Source organism: Colius striatus, chromosome 1 (assembly GCF_028858725.1).
Source record: "Colius striatus isolate bColStr4 chromosome 1, bColStr4.1.hap1, whole genome shotgun sequence".
In the NCBI taxonomy this organism is placed as follows: domain Eukaryota; kingdom Metazoa; phylum Chordata; class Aves; order Coliiformes; family Coliidae; genus Colius; species Colius striatus.
This window is the reverse complement of record NC_084759.1, coordinates 460124-477473: the sequence shown is the minus strand read 5'-3', so window position 1 is coordinate 477473 and position 17350 is coordinate 460124. Positions and strand designations below refer to the sequence as shown.

General features: G+C 71.4%; 3 protein-coding genes across 5 annotated transcripts; 1 reads left to right on the top strand and 2 right to left on the bottom strand.

Annotated features, from left to right (window-relative positions):
- Positions 1-770: 770 nt before the first annotated feature.
- Positions 771-7540, bottom strand: TRIM3 (tripartite motif containing 3). 2 transcript variants are annotated; one of them, XM_061989921.1, is made up of 12 exons: positions 7456-7540; positions 6187-6351; positions 4532-4769; positions 4298-4449; positions 4040-4220; positions 3230-3953; positions 3044-3147; positions 2792-2959; positions 2534-2714; positions 2059-2129; positions 1804-1944; positions 771-1393 (listed from the first exon to the last, which is right to left on the bottom strand). In XM_061989921.1, exons 2-12 carry the CDS (start codon positions 6315-6317, stop codon positions 1241-1243), a joined length of 2244 nt encoding a protein of 747 aa, XP_061845905.1. In that variant the 5' UTR covers positions 6318-6351; positions 7456-7540; the 3' UTR covers positions 771-1240. The 2 variants fall into 2 exon arrangements, with proteins under 2 accessions (XP_061845905.1, XP_061845913.1); XM_061989929.1 differs by having other exon boundaries at positions 2546-2714.
- Positions 7541-9573: 2033 nt separating this feature from the next.
- On the bottom strand, positions 9574-16201 carry ARFIP2 (ADP ribosylation factor interacting protein 2). 2 transcript variants are annotated; one of them, XM_061989887.1, is made up of 9 exons: positions 16019-16201; positions 15118-15225; positions 14929-15037; positions 14015-14125; positions 12937-13052; positions 12478-12699; positions 11386-11543; positions 11131-11305; positions 9574-10853 (listed from the first exon to the last, which is right to left on the bottom strand). In XM_061989887.1, exons 2-9 carry the CDS (start codon positions 15214-15216, stop codon positions 10698-10700), a joined length of 1146 nt encoding a protein of 381 aa, XP_061845871.1. In that variant the 5' UTR covers positions 15217-15225; positions 16019-16201; the 3' UTR covers positions 9574-10697. The 2 variants fall into 2 exon arrangements, with proteins under 2 accessions (XP_061845871.1, XP_061845880.1); XM_061989896.1 differs by lacking the exon at positions 14015-14125 and having other exon boundaries at positions 16019-16198.
- On the top strand, positions 16044-17081 carry TIMM10B (translocase of inner mitochondrial membrane 10B). Its single transcript, XM_061989909.1, has 3 exons — positions 16044-16188; positions 16485-16580; positions 16665-17081. The coding sequence occupies exons 1-3, from the start codon at positions 16147-16149 to the stop codon at positions 16854-16856; spliced, it is 330 nt and encodes a 109-aa protein (XP_061845893.1). The 5' UTR covers positions 16044-16146; the 3' UTR covers positions 16857-17081.
- The last annotated feature ends 269 nt before the right edge of the window (positions 17082-17350 follow it).

Below are 17350 nucleotides of genomic sequence, written 5' to 3'. Positions count from 1 at the left end.
CTCCGGGAGCGGGGCCGGCCCCGCTGCACCTGGCACGGCGGCGGCTGCCCGGACACGGGGGTCCCGCAGCCTCAGGGAGGGCTCCGCGTGGCACGGGGGTCCCGCAGCCCCACGGGGGTCCTGCAGCCCCACGGAGGGCTCAGCGTGGCACAGGGGTCCCGCAGCCCCACGGGGGTCCTGCAGCCTCATGGACGGCTCGGTGTGGCACGGGGGTCCCGCAGCCCCACGGGGGTCCTGGTGTGGCATGGGGGTCCTGCAGATCCTGGGGGTCCCGGTGTGGCACTGGGAGTCTTTCAGCCCCATGAGGATCCTGGTGTGGCATGGGGGTCCTGCAGATCCTGGGGGTCTGGCACAGCATGGGGGTCCTGCAGCCCCAAGGAGTCCTGGCATAGCACCAGGAGTTCTGCAGCCCCACAGGTGGTCCCAGCATAGCATGGGAGTCCTGCAGCCCCAAGGGGTCCTGCAGCCCCATGGGGTTCCCAGAGCAGCACAGAGGTCTCACAGCCCCAAGGGGGTTTTGGTCTGGCAGGAGGGTCTTGCAGCCCCACGGGGCTCTCAGCATGGCACAGGGGTCCTGCAGCCCCACGGGGGTCCTGGAGTAGCACAAGGGTCTCACAGCCCCCAGGATGCCATCAGTGGCACCAGCCCAGCCCCTGAGCCCAGCCCCATCAAGGCTTTGCCGCCGGTGCAGGTGCTGCCGTGGCTGTGACCAGGGTGGGTGTCAGAGGAGCTACCCCCACTCCCCCTGACGTGGGGCAGCGCTGGGGGGCTCAGAGTACCTCCAGAATACTTTATTTGTACATACAGTTTGTCAGCGTGTGGCAGCGGCCCCGCACAGCCCCGCCGCGGGGGCAGGGGCAGGGGCAGGCACCCGCGGCTGCCCCACGGCCAGGGCTCAGGCTGCGGGAGGGGGCCGGGGCGGGGGGCACCCCCCACTGCCCCACGGCCACGAGCAGTGCGAGTCCGGCAGCCCCCCCACATCCCCCCCTCCCATGCGCCTGTGGGGCAGGAGGAAGGACACGACCACGGTCCCCCCTGGCAGCCCCCACCCCGGCCAGACCCGTCCTCGCCCGCGCTCGGGGCCCGGCTGCCCCCGGGATAAAGTGCACATGAAGGGCCGGGGCAGGCACGGGGGTCCCTGCCGTGGGGCTGCCCGCACCGGGGGTCCCTGCCGTGGGGGCACTGCCGGGGGTCCCGCGGACTCTGTCCCAGCACGGGCAGCGTCCCCAGCCCACGGCGGCTACTGCAGGTAGCGATAGGCCTTGAAGCAATGGTTGCCAGAGTCGGCCACCACCACGTGTCCGTCCGAGGTGAGGGCCAGGCCCTGCGGCCCGTACAGGGGGTCGGCCGCTGTGTTGATGTAGGACAGGAAGGAGCCCGAGCTGTCGAAGACCTGTGGGGATGGGCACAGAGATGCTGATGGCCCTGACAGCCCCCAGACCCATGGCAGCACCACCCCTCCCCAGCCCCACAGCAGCACCACCCCTCCCCAGCCCCACAGCAGCATCTTCCCGTCCCCATCCCCATGGCAGCATCACTCCCTCCTCAGCCCCACAGCAGCACTGTTCCCTCCCCAGCCCCATAGCAGCATTATCCCCTCCTCAGCCCCACAGCAGCATCTTCCCATTCCCATCCCCATCCCCACAGCAGCATCACCCCCTCCCCAGCCCCACAGCAGCATTATCCCCTCCCCAGTCTCAGCACAGGAGGGGTTGGGGCTGGTGGCCCAAGCGCTGACCCCAGCACAGGGCTGGGTCCCAGGAGCTATCAGGGCAGGGGCCGGAGGGGCCGCGGTGCCGGTACCTGGATGCGGCTGTTGCCCCAGTCGGCGACGATGATGTTGCCATTGGCGTCGACGGCCACGCCGGTGGGAGCGTTGAACTGCCCGTTCCCCTCCCCGTGCGACCCGAACTTGAAGAGGAACTCTCCGTCCGCGTTGTACACCTGGGCAGAGGCGTCACCACGGGCTGTGCCGGCACTGGCACTGGCACGGCGGGGCTGCACGGGGCCGGGGCCGCCGGCGGCCGCCCCCCACAGCCTGCCGCGGCTGTCACTCACCTTCACTGAGTGGTTGTGGAAGTCAGTCACCACGATCTCGTTCTTGTTGTTGACGGCCACAAAGTGGGGCCCTGCGGAGGGCAGGGGCTCAGTCCCAGCAAGGGGACGGGGTCCAGCACCAGCGCCACGGGGACGCCCCCGGGTCCTGCCCCGGTGCCTGGTTAGTGCGGTTAGTGCCGCGCCAGCAGCCAGTGAGGCCAGCACACGCACGGGGTTAGTGCAGGATGTGCAGGAGACCCCAGAGCCCAGGGCGCAGAGCCCACTGCCAGCACCACGGCTGGGACCAAGAACCAGAGCCCAGAACCCAAACCCAGTCTAGGACCCAGAACCCAACCCAGGAGCCAAACCCGAGCCCAGTCCCGGCTGTGCCGGTGCCCTGCGGTGCGCGGTACTCACCGTGGCGGCCCGGCCCCGGTGCAGCGGGAAGCCAAAGGCATGCAGTAAGGAAGAGGGGACTTGCCAGTCGGTGTATTACCATCGAGTGTACCTGCAAACTGCCGCTCGGCCGTGCCGCGGCTGCCAAACTTGGTGACCAGCTTGCCGTTGGACTGGAAGATGAAGACGCAGCAGGCCTTGTTGTCCACCACGATGATGTGGCCGTTGCGGTCCACGGCGACGCCTTTGGGGCCCATCAGCCGCCCGGCACCGATCTTGGTCTGCAGCCAGGGAGAGGGGTCAGGGCTGGGGATGGGGGCACAGCCACAACCCCCTCCCACCAGCTGCTGGCCCTCACCTTGAACTTGCCCTCGGGGGAGAAGATGCTGACCCAGCGGTTGTCGTAGTCGGCGATGATGATGTCCCCGTTCATGTCCACAGTGACGCCGGTAGGGCGCTGGAGCTGCCCCGGGGAGCGGCCCCGCACCCCGAAGCGCAGCCGGAACTGCCCCTCGTTGGAAAACACCTGGGGGGGCGAGGGCAGGGTCCGTCCGGGCACGGGGAAGGCGGGGGACACGCGCCGGGGCCACGGCCGGGGCCGGGGTCCTACCTGCACGCACTGGTTATTGCTGTCGGCCACCACGATGCGGCCGCTGCTGGAGGTGGAGATGCCCTGGAGGTTGGTGAACTCCCCCTTCTCCCGGCCACGGCTCCCTGCGGTGCAGAGCGGGCTCAGGGGGGGGCCCCAGACCTGTCCCCCCGCCCCATCCCTGCCGCCCCCGCCGCCGCCGCTCACCCACACGGAAGATGAGCTCGTCCTCGATGGGGTTCTCCTTCTTCTTGCCGCTGCTGTACATGCTGGAGGGCCGGCGCACGGCCTTCTGCCGGATGTGGCCGCTGCTGGGCGACTTGACGCGGCGCTTGACGTCGTCGGGGGACGGGGGCACGTCGGAGGCCTTGACGGCGCGGACGCGGAAGGGGCTGCCGCGGATGGGCTGCCCGTAGAGCAGGATGGAGAGCAGGAAGTCGCCCTCGGCGCGGGGGGTGTAGAGCAGCTCGTAGGTGCCGTTCTTGTTGTCCTGCACCTCGGCCTCGGCCGCGCCGCCGTCCGGCGCCGTCACCTGGAAGCGCAGGCTGGCGCTGCCGCTGCGCACCAGCTCGCCGTCCTTGTCCTTGGTGGTGACGCTGAGCGAGGAGGGCTGTCCCACCACGGCGTGCCGCAGCCCCTCGCCCGTGGCCACCGTCTTGTGTGCCGTGGCGCTGGTGGTGATCAGCACGCCCAGGTTGAGGATGGACTTGCGGACGCCCTCAGTCTCCACCACGTAGTCGAGCTGGGCGTTCTCGTGGGGGTGCTCGGGGAACTCGCGGCTCGCCAGCTCGCTCAGCCGCTCGCTCATCTGCTTCTTCACCAGCAGCACCTCGGTGGCGGTGCCGTGGTGCAGCGCCTGCTCGGTGAAGGCGCAGCTGCTGAGGATGCTCTCCTGGCCCTGGCGCAGGGCGTCCAGCTGCGTCTGCAGCACCTGCGGGACGGCGGCCGCGTCAGCCTCGGCGCTGGGACGGGGCCCCGGCTGGTGCCCGCAGCCCAGCGCGGCGCATGCCCGGTTACCTTCTGCTTGGCCCCGCAGGTGGCCTCCAGGTCCCGCACCAGCAGCCCCCGGCGCTGCCGCAGCGCCGCCTCCAGCTCCTCGAAGGTGCTGCCGATCTCAGACACGGCCTCGTTCTTGCGCTCCACCAGCTGCTGGCTGATCTCCGACACCAGCCCGATGGCCGCCGCCAGCTGCGGGAGCCTGCGAGGGGCCGGCGCTGGGTGGGGGGAGTCCCGGTGGCGCCCCGGCCCCGCTGCCCGCGCCCCCCCGGCCCGTACCTGCCGCGGACGGCATCCAGCTGCTGCTGCAGGGCCGCCTTGTGCTGCTCCACCACGTCGCGCAGCGGGACGGTGACGTGCTCCCGGTGCTCGCCCTCGGTGCACTCGCGGCACATGGCCGTCTCGCACGGCTCACAGTAGAACTCCATCACCTGCGCACCGACCGGCACTCAGGGCCGCCCGCGCCGGCCCCCCGCACGCCCCCCGCGCGCCCACCCAGCCCACGCCACACACCTTGCCCTCGTGGTTGGGGCAGCAGAGGGGCTGCCCGGTGACGGCGCTGACGGGGTCCAGGCCGCGGCCGGGGTGGGGGCCGCCGCTGTCGGGGTCCCGCTGCAGAACCTCCATCAGGTTGGTGATGAAGAAGTTGTTCTGGAGGGCGGCGACGCCGCGCTCGGGCAGGATGGAGGTCTGGCGGCAGACGGGGCAGGACAGGGTCAGGCTCTGGGGCGGGATATAGTTCTGGAGACACCTGGGGTGAATGGGGACAATCAGAGGGTCAGGAGCCACGCAGGCGGAGACGGGGCAGGAGCAGAGGGACGGGGCTGGACAGGAGGACAGACAGACAGACAGGAGGGGTTGGGGTGTGTGGGCAGGAGCAGAGGAATGTGGCTGGAGGGGCAGGCAGACAGACAGATAGGAGGGACTGAGGTGTGAAGGATGGCAGCAGAAGGATGGGGTCCGAGGAACAGGTGAACAACAGGACGTACAGACACACAGGAGGGGTTGGGGTGTGTGGGGCAGGAGCAGGGGGACGGGGCTGGAGGAGCAGGTGGACAGTATAGATAGATGAGAGGGGTTGGGGTGTGTGGGGCAGGAGCAGAGGGACAGGGCTGGAGGTGGACAGACAGGGTGGACAGGGGAGATGAGCATAGCCAGGGCAGGAGGAAGGGGGCCAGAGCGGATGGACAGTAGGACGGAGGGACAGAGGGATGGACAGAAGGGCCGCACTGCAGCTCAGCAGGGGCAGCGGAGGGGGCTGGCAGGGCAGCCGGACAGACAGGAGGGCGGCGCAGCAGGGAGCGTGGGGCTGGAGCGGAGGGATGGACGGACGGACGGGGGGGCCGGGCTGCAGCACGCTGGGGGCCGGGGGCAGACAGACGGCGGGACAGATGGATGGACGGGGGGGCTGCAAGCAGTGGCCAGAGCCCCGAGGTCAGCCGGACGGATGGATGGACGAGGGGAGAGCCAGGGGAGCTGGGGCAGGGGCTGAGGGGAGGGGTCTCTGGGGGTACAGAGAGAGCAGAGACCAGTACAGAGCCCACCACTAGCCCCCCCATCACCCCTGGACCTGACCTGGCTGCTGCAGCACGTGGGGGGGGGATGAGGGGGCCACAGGGGCAGGCTGCACAGCCCCCCAGGACAAGTGGAGGGGTGAGGACAGTTGTGGGGGCTCAGCCCCATCTCTCACTTGGAGGGTCAGGGAGCAGAGGGGGGTCTCTGGCTGCCCCATGGCAGGTGGGAGGGGGAGGCATGTGAGAAGGGCTGGCTGGGGAGCAGCTCTGCTCTTGCTGTGGGCCTGGGGGATGCTCTGGGAATGCAGTGGGGAGGGCAGCCTGTGGTGGGGGGCAGCAGGGGGACAGCACAGGTCTAACAAGGTGCTATGGGGATGCAGCAGGGAACAGTGGGGCTGCAGCACTGAGCCTTGGGGCGCGGCAGCCCCAGCTCCCCCTTGCAGCAGGTATAGGCAGTGGATGGAGACCCCAGCTCCCCCCTGCAGCAGGTACAGGCAGGGAACGGAGACCCCAGCTCCCTCCTGCAGCAGCTGCATGAGGAGCTGCAGGACATGGTGGGGGGGGATGTGGTGGGGCTGTAGCATGGCACAGTGAGCCATGGCGGGGCTGTGTGCTGCAGGGGGCTGCGGGGGGCTGCAGGGGGCAGACCCTCACCTCTCGCAGAAGGTGTGCAGGCAGGGCAGCACCTTGGGGTTGCGGTAGCGGTCGAGGCAGATGCTGCACACCAGGAACTGCTTGTCGATCTGCCGCACCACGGGGCTGGCGCTGGCCTCGCGCCTCGCCATGGCGGCGTCCCGCGGCGCTGCGCTCAGCCTGAGCCTGTGCGGCACGGTCAGCAGCCCCCCGAGCCCCCGCAGCGCGCCCCGCGCCCACCGCACCGAGCCCGCCCGGCCCCACGCGCCCTCAGGGGGGGTGTGTATGGGGGGGTCTCCCCGCCTCACACCGCGCCCCGCGCCGCCCCCCGCCCCCCCCATCGCTGCGGACCCCGCGCAACGCCCCCGCCTGCCCCCCGCAAACCCACACCCCCCCCGCGCCCGCCCCACGGCCCCGCCGGGACCCCCCGCCGCACGCCCCCCGTCCGCGTCCCGGTCGGTCCCGGGCCAGCCCCCCGCCCCCGCCGCCGCCCCCGGCCCGGCCCCGCGCTCCAGGCCCGGCCCCGCGCCGGCCGCCATTGTGCGGCACCGCCCGCCCCGACGGCACCGCCCCCGCGGCCGCCCCGCACCGGGCACGGACGGCGGCGCGGGGGGGCAGCGGCTGGGCGCGGGGAGGCACCGCGGGCGAACGGGGGGGCTGCAGCAGCGCCGGCCCCGGGCCCGGGCCCCTCCAGGACGCTGCGGGCACGGCCCGGCCCCACGGGCCGCCCCTCCTCCTGTGTCCCCCCCCCGGCCTCTCCTTGTGCTCCCCGTATCCCCGCGCCCCCGCCCTCTGTGTCCCCTCCGGCTCTGCCCACAGACCTCCCCATCCCTCCGACCCCCCGTGTCTCTGTCCTTCCTCCTTGTCCCTGCGCCCCTTTATCCCCGCAGCCTCTCGCCGCTGCCGTCCCTTGTCCCCGTCCCCCCTCGTCCCCGTCTCCTCGTTCCCGTCTCTCCTCCCCCCGACGCCCCCCATTCCGTGCCCCCGTCCCCCCGTCCCTGCCCCCCACCGCGTCCCCGTCCCCAACCCCACGTCCTGACCCCCATCCCCCCCTCCCCGCCCCGCTCATCCCTCTGCCTCCCCGGCCCTTGACCCCCCCATCTCCCCTCTCCCTGTCCCCCCAATTCTTCTCGCGCCCCTCCAGCCCACCCACACCCCCCCCCAACTCGCGACAGGCCACCGCTACGCCCCCACCCCCACCGCATTCCCCTCGCATACAGCAGGCCTGGCGTGTCCGTGTCCGTGTGCGCCCCCCCGCCCCCTCCCCACGCGTGCTCGCCCCCCACTCACCGTCCGCGCAGAGCCGCCCCCGCGCCAGCCCACGCCGCGGGACCCCCCCCCGCATCCTGGGCCCGGCCCGGCGGGGACTGCGCCAGGGATGGGCAGCGGCGGCGGCTGCCACACCGGACCGCACCACAGCCACACGGAAGGGGGGGGGGCGCATTCCACACGCATCCCCTCTCCCACGCGGAATGAGCGGGGTCTCCCCCACGCGGACCCACGCTCTGAGCGCCGCGTCGCCGTTCCCGAGGGGTCGGTCCGCCTGGGGAGGGGTCCCGTGGGGGAGGAGGAGGAAGAGAGCAGAATCCAAGTCCCCCCCCTCAGCGCGAGTGGTCGCGTCCGGGCTGTGGCTCTGCAGTGGGGGGGGGCTCCGGGCGCACCCCCTGCATCCTGGGGTACCCGGCTGTCGCCATGGCAACCGCATCCCGCTCCGGCGGGGCGTGACACCCCCCTCCCCAAAACCGGGAGGGGGTCCCCTAGTGATTCCAAGTGGTTTTGGGGTGGGAGAGGAGGGCAGTGATGCCGCAGTGGATCTGGGGGGGGGGGGGGATGTCATGGGGAGGGATCTGCAGACCAGGGGGCTGGTGGAGGGGGTCTCACAGTTGGGGGGTGTCGGTGGGAGATGGAGCAGGAGAGGGAAGAAGGGGTGCCAGAGCTGTGAGGGGAGGGTCATTGGAATCCGAGGTGTGAAGCGGGAAGGGGTTGCATCGTGCCACATCCCTCACGGAGCACGTGCTGATGGAGAGACACCCCCCCCCCCCCCCCCCCAGGGAAAGGAGCCGAGGGGCTGCCCTCCCCCACCCCAATAATCCCGGCCCCCAGCAGCGCAGGGAGCCCAGTGGCCATGGCACTCCTGATGTGCACCGTGGCCACGAGGCACCACAGGCCGCTGGGCAGCACGTGTGGGGGGCTGTGGGGCAGTGGTGTGGTGGGAGCTGGTGGAGCCGCTCCCGGAGCAGAGTGGGGGTCTCACTGCAGCCCCCTGCACCGTGGGGAGCACCACAGGGCCCCTGTGCTGCAGGCACACTGAGCTGGAGGTGGCTGGTGGTGCTGGGTACGAGGATGAGGATGGTGTGTGGCTCCTCACAGTCCAGCAGCTCTGGCGAGTAGCCAAGGGGTGAGTGGGGGGCAGGGATGGTGCCCCCCTTCCCACGTGTGTGGGGTCCCGGGGGTCTCTGCAGTGCCACATGCTGATGCCATCAGGATCTGGACGGAGCCCACAGCAGGTCTCTACTGCCAGCACTCACAGCTCCAGCCACCCGCCTTGGGATGGGGGTGTGGGACGGGACCCCCAGCATACGGGACCCCCAGCTCCCACCCAGGCTCCCCCCTTGGCAGGGGCGTGTGGGGCTCGGGGCAGCGGCTGGTGGGGGCTGTGGGGAAGGGGCACAGCGCCTGTGGGCAGAGGGGTGTTGGGAGAGCCCCCGAGCCCCCCCTCCAGCCCTCACCTCCGCGACACCCCACACGGCTGAGGGACACAGCCGCTGCTCCCCAGCAGCCAGTGAGACCCCCGGGGGGCGCAGGGATAGGTACCTGTGATGCCGCCCACGCCAGGACCCCAGGGGATGGGCACACGGGGGCCTCAGGCTGTGTGTGTGGGGGCTGGGGAGGTCTCCCCGGTGGGATGAGACTGTCCCGACACCCCGCGAGTCCCCGGTGGTGCCGGCGGGACGATGGCAACGGGCAGCACCGAGCCCCCCGCCGCTGCCTGTCGGGGCAGCATCGCCCGCGCGGTGCCGAGGCGGGGGAGGGACCAGGGGAGGGGGCGGCAGGGCCCGGGCCCACTATGCCCGGGAGGATGAGCAGGAGCTCCCCGAGCCCTGTCCCGCCTTCCGCGACCCCTCCCCAGGGAGCCCCCTCCCCAGCTCCGACGGGACGGGCAGCGCCGAGAGCTCGGGGCATCCCGGGCAGGGGCTGGGGGTGGGCTCCTCGTCCCTTCGCCCCTGGCAGCCGCGACTCCCCCGCAGGGCAGGACCCCGAGACGGTCGCTGCCACCAGCCCCGTGCACAGAGCAGGGAGGGGGCTCCTCTGCTGCCCCCCCGGACAGCGGGATGGAGTCTGTGCAGGGTCAGCTCCCCCTCGTCCCGCCGCCCCCTCCCCAGCCGAGGGACAGCCCCCAGCCCCACGCACCTGATCCGTACCGTTTTATTCTGGAGTCTTACAGAAGTCGAGGGGAGGGGAGGGGGGGTTCAGACCTTCACCAGGAAAGAAGGGGGGTGGGGGTCAGATCCAGACATTAAATTATCGGGGATTAAATTATCGAGAGAAACAAACGCATCTGTCTCAGGAGAAAGTGCCCAAGTGCTGCCCAGGGCTGGGCTGGGGCTGGGCAGCAGCACGGGGCAGGGACCCCCCACCTGCAGCCCAGGGACCCCCCACCTGCAGCCCAGGGACCCCCGGGGCAGGGACCCCCCGCACAGAGCACAGCAATCCCCCACCTGCAGCTCAGGGACCCCTGCACACGGCACAGGGACCCCAGGGCAGGGACCCCCACCCGCAGCACACGTCAGGACATGCCGGCACTTGGTCCTTGGTCCCAGCCCCTCCTGCTCCCGCTGCTGTCAGGGGTCTGCCGGTGCCCCCCCGGGCTATCAGCAGCACGGCCCCAGCCAGGGGGGTCCCGAGGGGACAAGGGGCACGCCACAGCCCTGGGGATGGCGGCGAGGGGAGTGTAGTGTGAGGCTGGGGGAGTGCGAGACCAGCAGCCTGGGACGGGCCGGGGCTCAGCCAGGAGGGCGAGAGGACAACCCCAGGGGTGGGGGTGAGGGCAGGAGCCCCCCCAGGTGCCGCCCCCCGCCTGGGAGCTCACGGTCCCCCGATGGGACCCATCCCGCTGCCATCGGACCTTCGTCTGCAGCTGGGGCAGGGCAGGGGTATCCTGGGGGGTCCCACGCCTGTCCCACCCCAGAGCTCAGAGGGAGGGTCATGGGGCATCCCCCTCCCCAGGAGTGCAGAGGGACGTGGGGTGTGGGGTCTGTGGTGGGGGCAGGAGGCAGGGGGGGCTCCGGCTGCCGTGCTGTGCCGTGCCGCTGGGCTGCAGAGGAGCAGGGCTGGGCTCTGCCCCACAGACTGGGGAGCCCCAGCCTCTCCCCAGGCAGGGCCAGGCCCCTCTCCCCACCCGGAGCAGCCCCACCGAGCCCGGCGGGCAGCCCCCAGGCGCAGCGGGGCCCGGCCCCGAGCCGGCGGCCACCGTTCAGGTCCATATGGCACCCCCAGGCAGCAGGCGCAGGGGGTGGCACCCGGGGGGCAGCTCACTGCTCCTCCAGCCAGGAGGGCTTCTCGGCACCGGGGGTCTTCAGCTTGATGTTGAACTGCTTGAGGGTCTGCTCCAGCTGCTGCTGGTTCCCGGCGAAGTAGGCAGAGATGGCGTTGTGGAAGAGCAGCAGCTGCTTGTGCATCACCTTGATCTGGGGAGAGCAGGAGGGGTCAGGGCCTGGGGCCTCAGGCAGGGTCCCGGTGTGGGGCAGGGAGGGGTCAGAGCTGCTGCTGGCAGCCCCCTAGATCCCCCCAAAACCCAGGGGAAGGCAGGGCTGGGGGGTGTTGGGGGTGGGCAGAGACAGGCACGCTGCACCCCCTCCCCATCCCTCTGCCCCATGGACCCCCTGGCTCAGGGGGGCAGCTCAGGGCCGAGGGTCCCCCTGAGCGAGCAGTCCCTTCCTCCCCAGCCCCACGGCCCGTCCCCACCTTGTTCTCCTCCAGGAACTTGAGCTTGATGGCCACGTCCGCGCGCAGCTTCTCGTACTTGTCCTTGTGGCTCTGGAACTGGCTCTGCGCCGCGTCCAGCCGACACAGGGTGCCGGCGTCACGGGGGCCCATGCTCAGCTCCTCCAGGTCCGTGCGGTACGCGTCGTACTCCAGCCTGCGCAGGACGGGGTGCTGGAGCCGTGCCGGGGCCGTGCCGTGCCGGAGCCGCCCCCAGCCCCCCGAGCCCCGCTCTACCTGGCCGTCTCGTACTGCTTGACCGTCATCAGCGTGTCCTCCATGGTCTTGTTCACCAGCGTGTTGATGCTGGAGACGAAGAAGTTGACGGCGCCCAGCAGCGTCTCCCCGTTCTTGCACAGCAGCTTCTGCGTCTCTGCGTTGTACCCAAACTCCTCCTGGCAGGGCAGGGGGAGCTGGGGGGGCTGTACCAGCGCAGCCCCCTCTCCTCCAGAGCTGGCCTGGGGGCTGCCGGGCGGTGCTGGATGGGGTCCCTCACGCTCCCCTTGCCCTGTGCTTGAGCTCAGCATCTTCACTATCCCCCCTGCTCCTCCTCCCACCTCACTCCCACCCCTCAGGTCCTTGCTGAGGGATGTGCTTTAGTTCAGGGGTGGGCTCGGCTCTGAAATGTTAGTGTTTGGTCTTGGATGATCCTAAAGATCTTTTCACAGTATCACAGCGTGGTGGGGGCTGGAAGGGACCGTTAGAGCTCATCCAGCCCAACCCCCTGCAGAAGCAGCTCCCACCTAGATCAGGTCACACAGGAACGTGTCCAGGGGGGTCTGAAGACCTCCAAGGAAGGAGCCTCCACACCCTCCCTGGGCAGCCTGGGCCAGGGCTCCCTCCCCTCAGCACCAAAGCACTTGCTCCTGAGCCTTTCAGCACCTTGCAGGAGCCTTTAGGTGCTTGTGAGTGTTGCTGAGGTGCCCCTGAGCTCAGGCTTCTGTTCCCCAGGCTGAGCAGCCCCAGGGCTGCAGCCTTTCCTCCTCACACACATGTTGCAGCCCCTCAGCACCTTGGCAGCCCTGCACTGGCCTCTCTGCAGCACTTGGGCAGTTGCTGCCCCCCAGCAGTGCCAGGTCCCTGTCCCAGAGTTGCTCTCCAGCAGCTCACCCCCAGCCTGTGCTGCTGCAGGGCCTGGTTCCTCCCCAGCTGCAGGACTCTGCCCTTGCCCTTGGAGACCCTCAGGAGAGTTGTGGGCTCAGCAGTGCGAGGTTAGTGTTTGGTTTTGGGTGACCCTAGAGGTCTTTTCCAGCTGAGAGGATTCTGTGCCTCCCTGTGCTGCTGGGGGGCTGCTGAGCCCTGTGCAGCCTGCGCCTGCCCCACACACACCTGCAGCTCGGGTGACTTCTGGCTGAGGTCGGCGAAGGCATCGCCCAGGGCGTGCTGGGTCTGCACCAGGCTGTAGAAGTGGTTGGTGAGGGCCCGTGCCAGCTGCAGCACGCACTCGTACTTGCGCTTGGTCTCCCGCAGCAGCTCGATCTGCGTCTCCAGCTCCAGATCCACCGTGCGGGACCCGCGCCCGAAGCGCTCCGAGATCAGCTGCTTGGTGCACTGTGGGTGCGGGATGGGGGTGTCAGGAGACCCCCCAACCAGCCTCCTCCCCCTACCACTGCCCTGGGGCTCCCAGGAGACCCCACAGCCAGATCCCACCCCCTGCCACTGCCCTGGGGCTCCCAGGAGAACCCCCAGCCAGATCCCACCCCCTGCCACTGCCCTGGGGCTCCCAGGAGAACCCCCAGCCAGATCCCACCCCCTGCCACTGCCCTGGGGGTCCCAGCAGTGTCCCACCTTGTAGGTGTTGATCCCCCACTTCTTGACGATGTCGAACTTCTCCACGGCGATGCCCCGCACGATCTCCTCCCCACTGCCAGCCGGGCCGGGGTGAGGCTGGTGGAGGCTCGTGCCTGGAACACACACACACAGCCCCGGCACGGCTCAGCCCCGGCACAGGAGCTGACCCAACGGCGGGGCTCAGCAAAGCCCACGCACCAGAGCAGCTTCGTGGAGCTGGGGAAGGGGCTGGAGCACAAGGGTGCTCGGGAGGGGCTGAGGGAATGGGGGTGTTGAGCCTGGAGAAGAGGAGCCTGAGGGGACACAGCAGCACTCTCTGACACTCCCTCACAGCAGCCTGTGCCTGGGGAGGTCGGTCTCTGCTCCTGAGCTACAAGTGACAAGAGCAAAGGGGCTGGAGTTGTCCCAGGGGAGGTTGAGGCTGGAGCTGAGGCAGAACTGTTTCCCTGAGAGAGGTGTCAGCCCCTGTGCCAGGCTGCCCAGGGAACTGGGGGAGTGCCCAGACCTGGAGGGATCCCAAAGCCCTGGGGCTGAGGTGCTGAGGGCTGTGGCTCAGTGGTGGCTGTGGCAGGCTGAGGGGAGGGTTGGGCTCCAGCAGCTCCAGGGGCTCTGAAAACCAAAACGATTCTGTGTTTCTGAAGTCCTGTCTGGGCAGCGCCCCCTCCTGCCCAGCTGCAGCACAGCCCTGGGTACCTCACCCTGCCTCGCAGTGCTGAGTGTCCCTTCAGCAGCTCACAGGCATCAGAGCCTGACACCTCGTGCAGGCAGCAGGGCCCCAGCCCCCTCCCCTGCCCCAGCCCCCTCCCCTTCCCCTGCCCACCAGCCCTTCCAGCAGGTCCCAGGCAGGGACCGGCACACGGCCCCAGCGCTGCCCCGTGCTGCTCACATCCTGCCTGACCCTCCTGCCAGGGCTGGAGGGGACAGGAGGTGCTGGGCAGCACCTGGGGGCTCCCCTGCGCTGCTCCCTGCAGGAGCCCCGCACAGTCAGGCACCTGGGCATCTCGCCTGTGGCCCCTGTGCCTTGGCAGCACCGGGGGGGTCTGTGGTGCCCCCCAGGGCCGTGTGGCCGCTGTACCTGCTGGAGCCGTGGCCTGAGCCGCCATCCTGCCGGCGGCCGACGCGCTGGGGCACACGGAGGCTCCTCGGGGCGGGGGAGGACGGACAAGGCAGCCTGGAAACGGAGGGGCTGGCGTGCGGGGGGCAGGGGGCAGGGTGGGGGCGAGCGTGCGGGTGGGAGAGCAGCGGGGACAGCAACAGGAGCGGGTGAGTGACGTGGCACCAGGGCTGGGGGCTGACAGACAGACGGAGCCCCCCGCACCCGGCGCTGCCCCTGCCGTCCCCTGCCCTCCCCAGCATCACCAGCACAGCCCTGGCACGGCAGGGACACGGGCACAGGCGCCCACCGTGGCACTCGCTGCCCCGGCATGGCGGGCTGGGGGCCAGCACGTGAGGCCTCGCTCCTGCAGAGCCCCACATCCCTGCAGCCCCACATCCCTGCAGCCCAGGGCAGGGCTGGCAGTGCTGGGGCACTGTGTGAAACAGCACTGGGGGAGAGCACAGGGGGGCAGCCTATCCCAGCCCCCTGCCCTGGGCCGGCAGGGACAGCATGGCCCTGCCATCAGGCACTTGCAGCCCAGGGACTGGCCCGAGGCAGGAGAAGAGGAAGGAAGGGGAGGGCACGGGGCTCGGAGAAAACCTGCCCCAGCCCACCATAAGTGGGCATCATGAGTGGGCTGTGCCCACCCTCGCCAGGGGGTCCCCAGGCACAGAGCCCTTCCCTGCCAGCAGACCCTGCAGCATGGTGCAGAGCCTGGGCACCACGAGCTGCAGCCGTGGGCAGCCCCCGGGGCCAGCCCAGCCCTCCCCAGCTGGAGGGGACCTGCAGCCCCCTGCCCGGGCCAGGCCCCTGCCCAGCACCTCTCACAGGGGCTGGGCTGCTGGGCCCTGTGGCTCAAGCTGCAGCCCCCTCCCCGCCAGAGCCCCAGGTACCTTTGATGGCACTGGTGGGGATGATGCCCTCGGCCGTGCCCCCGTAGCCGCCAGAGACGATGCTGGTTTCATTGAGGTTGGGTCCCGACACCATCACCTGCTGCAGGTCCTGGGGCACAGGAGCAGCGTGTGAGACACAGCACACATCCCGGGGCAGCCCCCATCGACCCCCAGCCCCCAGCCCCTGACCTGCTCCAGGCCGTCGTCCTCGGGCAGGCTGCCCGTGTCCCCGTTGCTGCTGATGGGGATCTCCATGGTGGCCGCTTTGCTCATGATCCCGTCCGACATCCTCAGGGCCTGTGAGGACACTGTGCTGACGCCCCAGCACCAGGCAGGGATGGAACCGCCCCCCTGCCCAGACAGGGTCTCGGGGCTTCCCGAGGCGGTGCTCCCTGCAGTGGGGGAGCAGGCAGAGGGTGCCCCCAGCCTCAGGGCCTGGCGTTCCCTCGGGGCTGCTGCAGCCCCACAGCCCCCCAGAGCCAGCCCCGGCCCCGCAGGAGCCTCCCTCAGCTCACAGCCGTGGCCGCCCCGAGCACCGGCCGCCCCCCGGCCCCGCAGCAGCCGCCGTCGGAGCGGTGGGTCCTGCCCCGGGCCGGCCGCGGCCCCGCGGCCGAGCAGCCCCTGGCCCAGAGCCCGCTGCCACGTCCGCAAAGGGAGCGCTGGAGGGCCCTGCTGCGCCCGGACCGGTCCGAGCGCATTCCAGGCCGTGCGCGCCGGCCACGGGAGCGGCCCGCCCCGACGGGGCAGCCCCAGGGCACGGCCCGCGCCCCTTCCCCCCGGCCCGGGGCAGCCCCAGGGCACGGCCCGCGCCCCTTCCCCCGGCCCGGGGCAGCCCCAGGGCACGGCCCGCGCCCCTTCCCCCGGCCCGGGGCAGCCTCCGCACCGAGCGCCCGCCCGGGGCAGGGGCCGCCGAGCCCGGAGCCCGCGGAGGAGCCGCGTCCCGCACCAGCCGCGCTCCGCACCACGGGGCCCCGGCGCCCCGCGCAGGCCCCGCCGAGCAGCGCCCGAGCCCCAGGACGCGGCGGGGTTCGGTCCCGCAGCCCCGGCCCGCCCCGGCCGCGCTCCCGGGGCCGCTCCCCCCCGCGCGCACCTGCGGCCGCCGCCGGCACCGGCACCGGGACGGGCACCGGGAGCGGCTCCGGCTCCGCCTGGGCCCGGGACGCGCCGGAATCGCGTCACGCCGCGAGCCCAGCGCCGGGAGTGACGTCGGGGCCGGGCATGGAGCCGGCGGCCGCCGAGCACCGGCAGCAGCTCCGCAGCGTGAGCGGCGCCGGGGGCCGTGGCTGGACCGGGCGGGGCGTGGCGGGACCGGGGGGGTCGGTGGAGGGACTGGGGGGGCTGTGGCGGGAGCGGGCGGGGCGTGGCGGGACCGGGGGGGCTGTGGCGGGACCGGGGGGGGCTGTGGCGGGAGCGGGCGGGGCGTGGAGGGACCGGGGGGGGCCGTGGCGGGTCCCGGGAGAGTCTCGGGCTCGGGGCGGCCTCGGTGCCGGCGGGTCCCGGGGGCTCCGGTCTGGTCCGGGGCGAATGCGTGAGCGCCGGTGCCGCCTGTGCCGCAGCTGCGGGATTTCCTGCTGGTCTACAACCGCATGACCGAGCTGTGCTTCCGCCACTGCGTCTGCAACCTCAACTACCGCCTGCTCACCGGCCGCGAGGTGAGCCCGGCTCCGGCGCCCGCCCCGGCCCGCCGGGCGTCCCGCCGCTGCCGCCCCGCGCTCACCCCCGTCCCCGTGCCGCAGGAGAGCTGCCTGGAGAGCTGCGCCGCCAAGCTGGTCCACGCCAACCACCGCCTGGTGCGAGCCTACGTGGCGCTGATGCCGGGCATCGTCCGGCGCCGAGCCGCCGCCGCCGAGCGCAGCGCAGCGGGGACCGGGGCGCCCGGGGCCTCTCCGGACCCGGCAGCGACAGACGCTCCGGGAGCCGACACGTAGCGCGGCCGCGGCCCGGGGCACCTCGGACGGCGCGGACCGGCCCCGCGCTGCAGCGGCGGGTCGCTGTGTGCCGAGGCTGTGTCTGTGGTGTCTGCGGCGCCGGGCCGTGCCGTGCCGTGCCGTGCCCAGGGGGGCCGCGGGGGGCCGGCAGCGCCTGCCCTCGCCAGGGAGCTCCCACGCTGCTGAGGAGCAAATCCCCAGCGCTAATAAACTGTCTCTTTGTGACGCTCTGGTCTGGTGGGGGTCCCTCCCCGCGGCCGGGGGCTGCTGCTTGCGGGAGCCGCTGTGCCCTGATTTGTCTGTCAGCATGGGACAGGCTGGGGGTGCAGCTCTGGGGACAGCACTGAGGTGCTGGGGGGCTGAGCTTGGGGCCATGGAATCACAGAATCATTTCACCATGAGTCCAACCCTGCCCTCACCCTGCCACAGCCAGCACTGAGCCACAGCCCTCAGCACCTCAGCCCAGGGCTTTGGGATCCCTCCAGGGCTGGGCA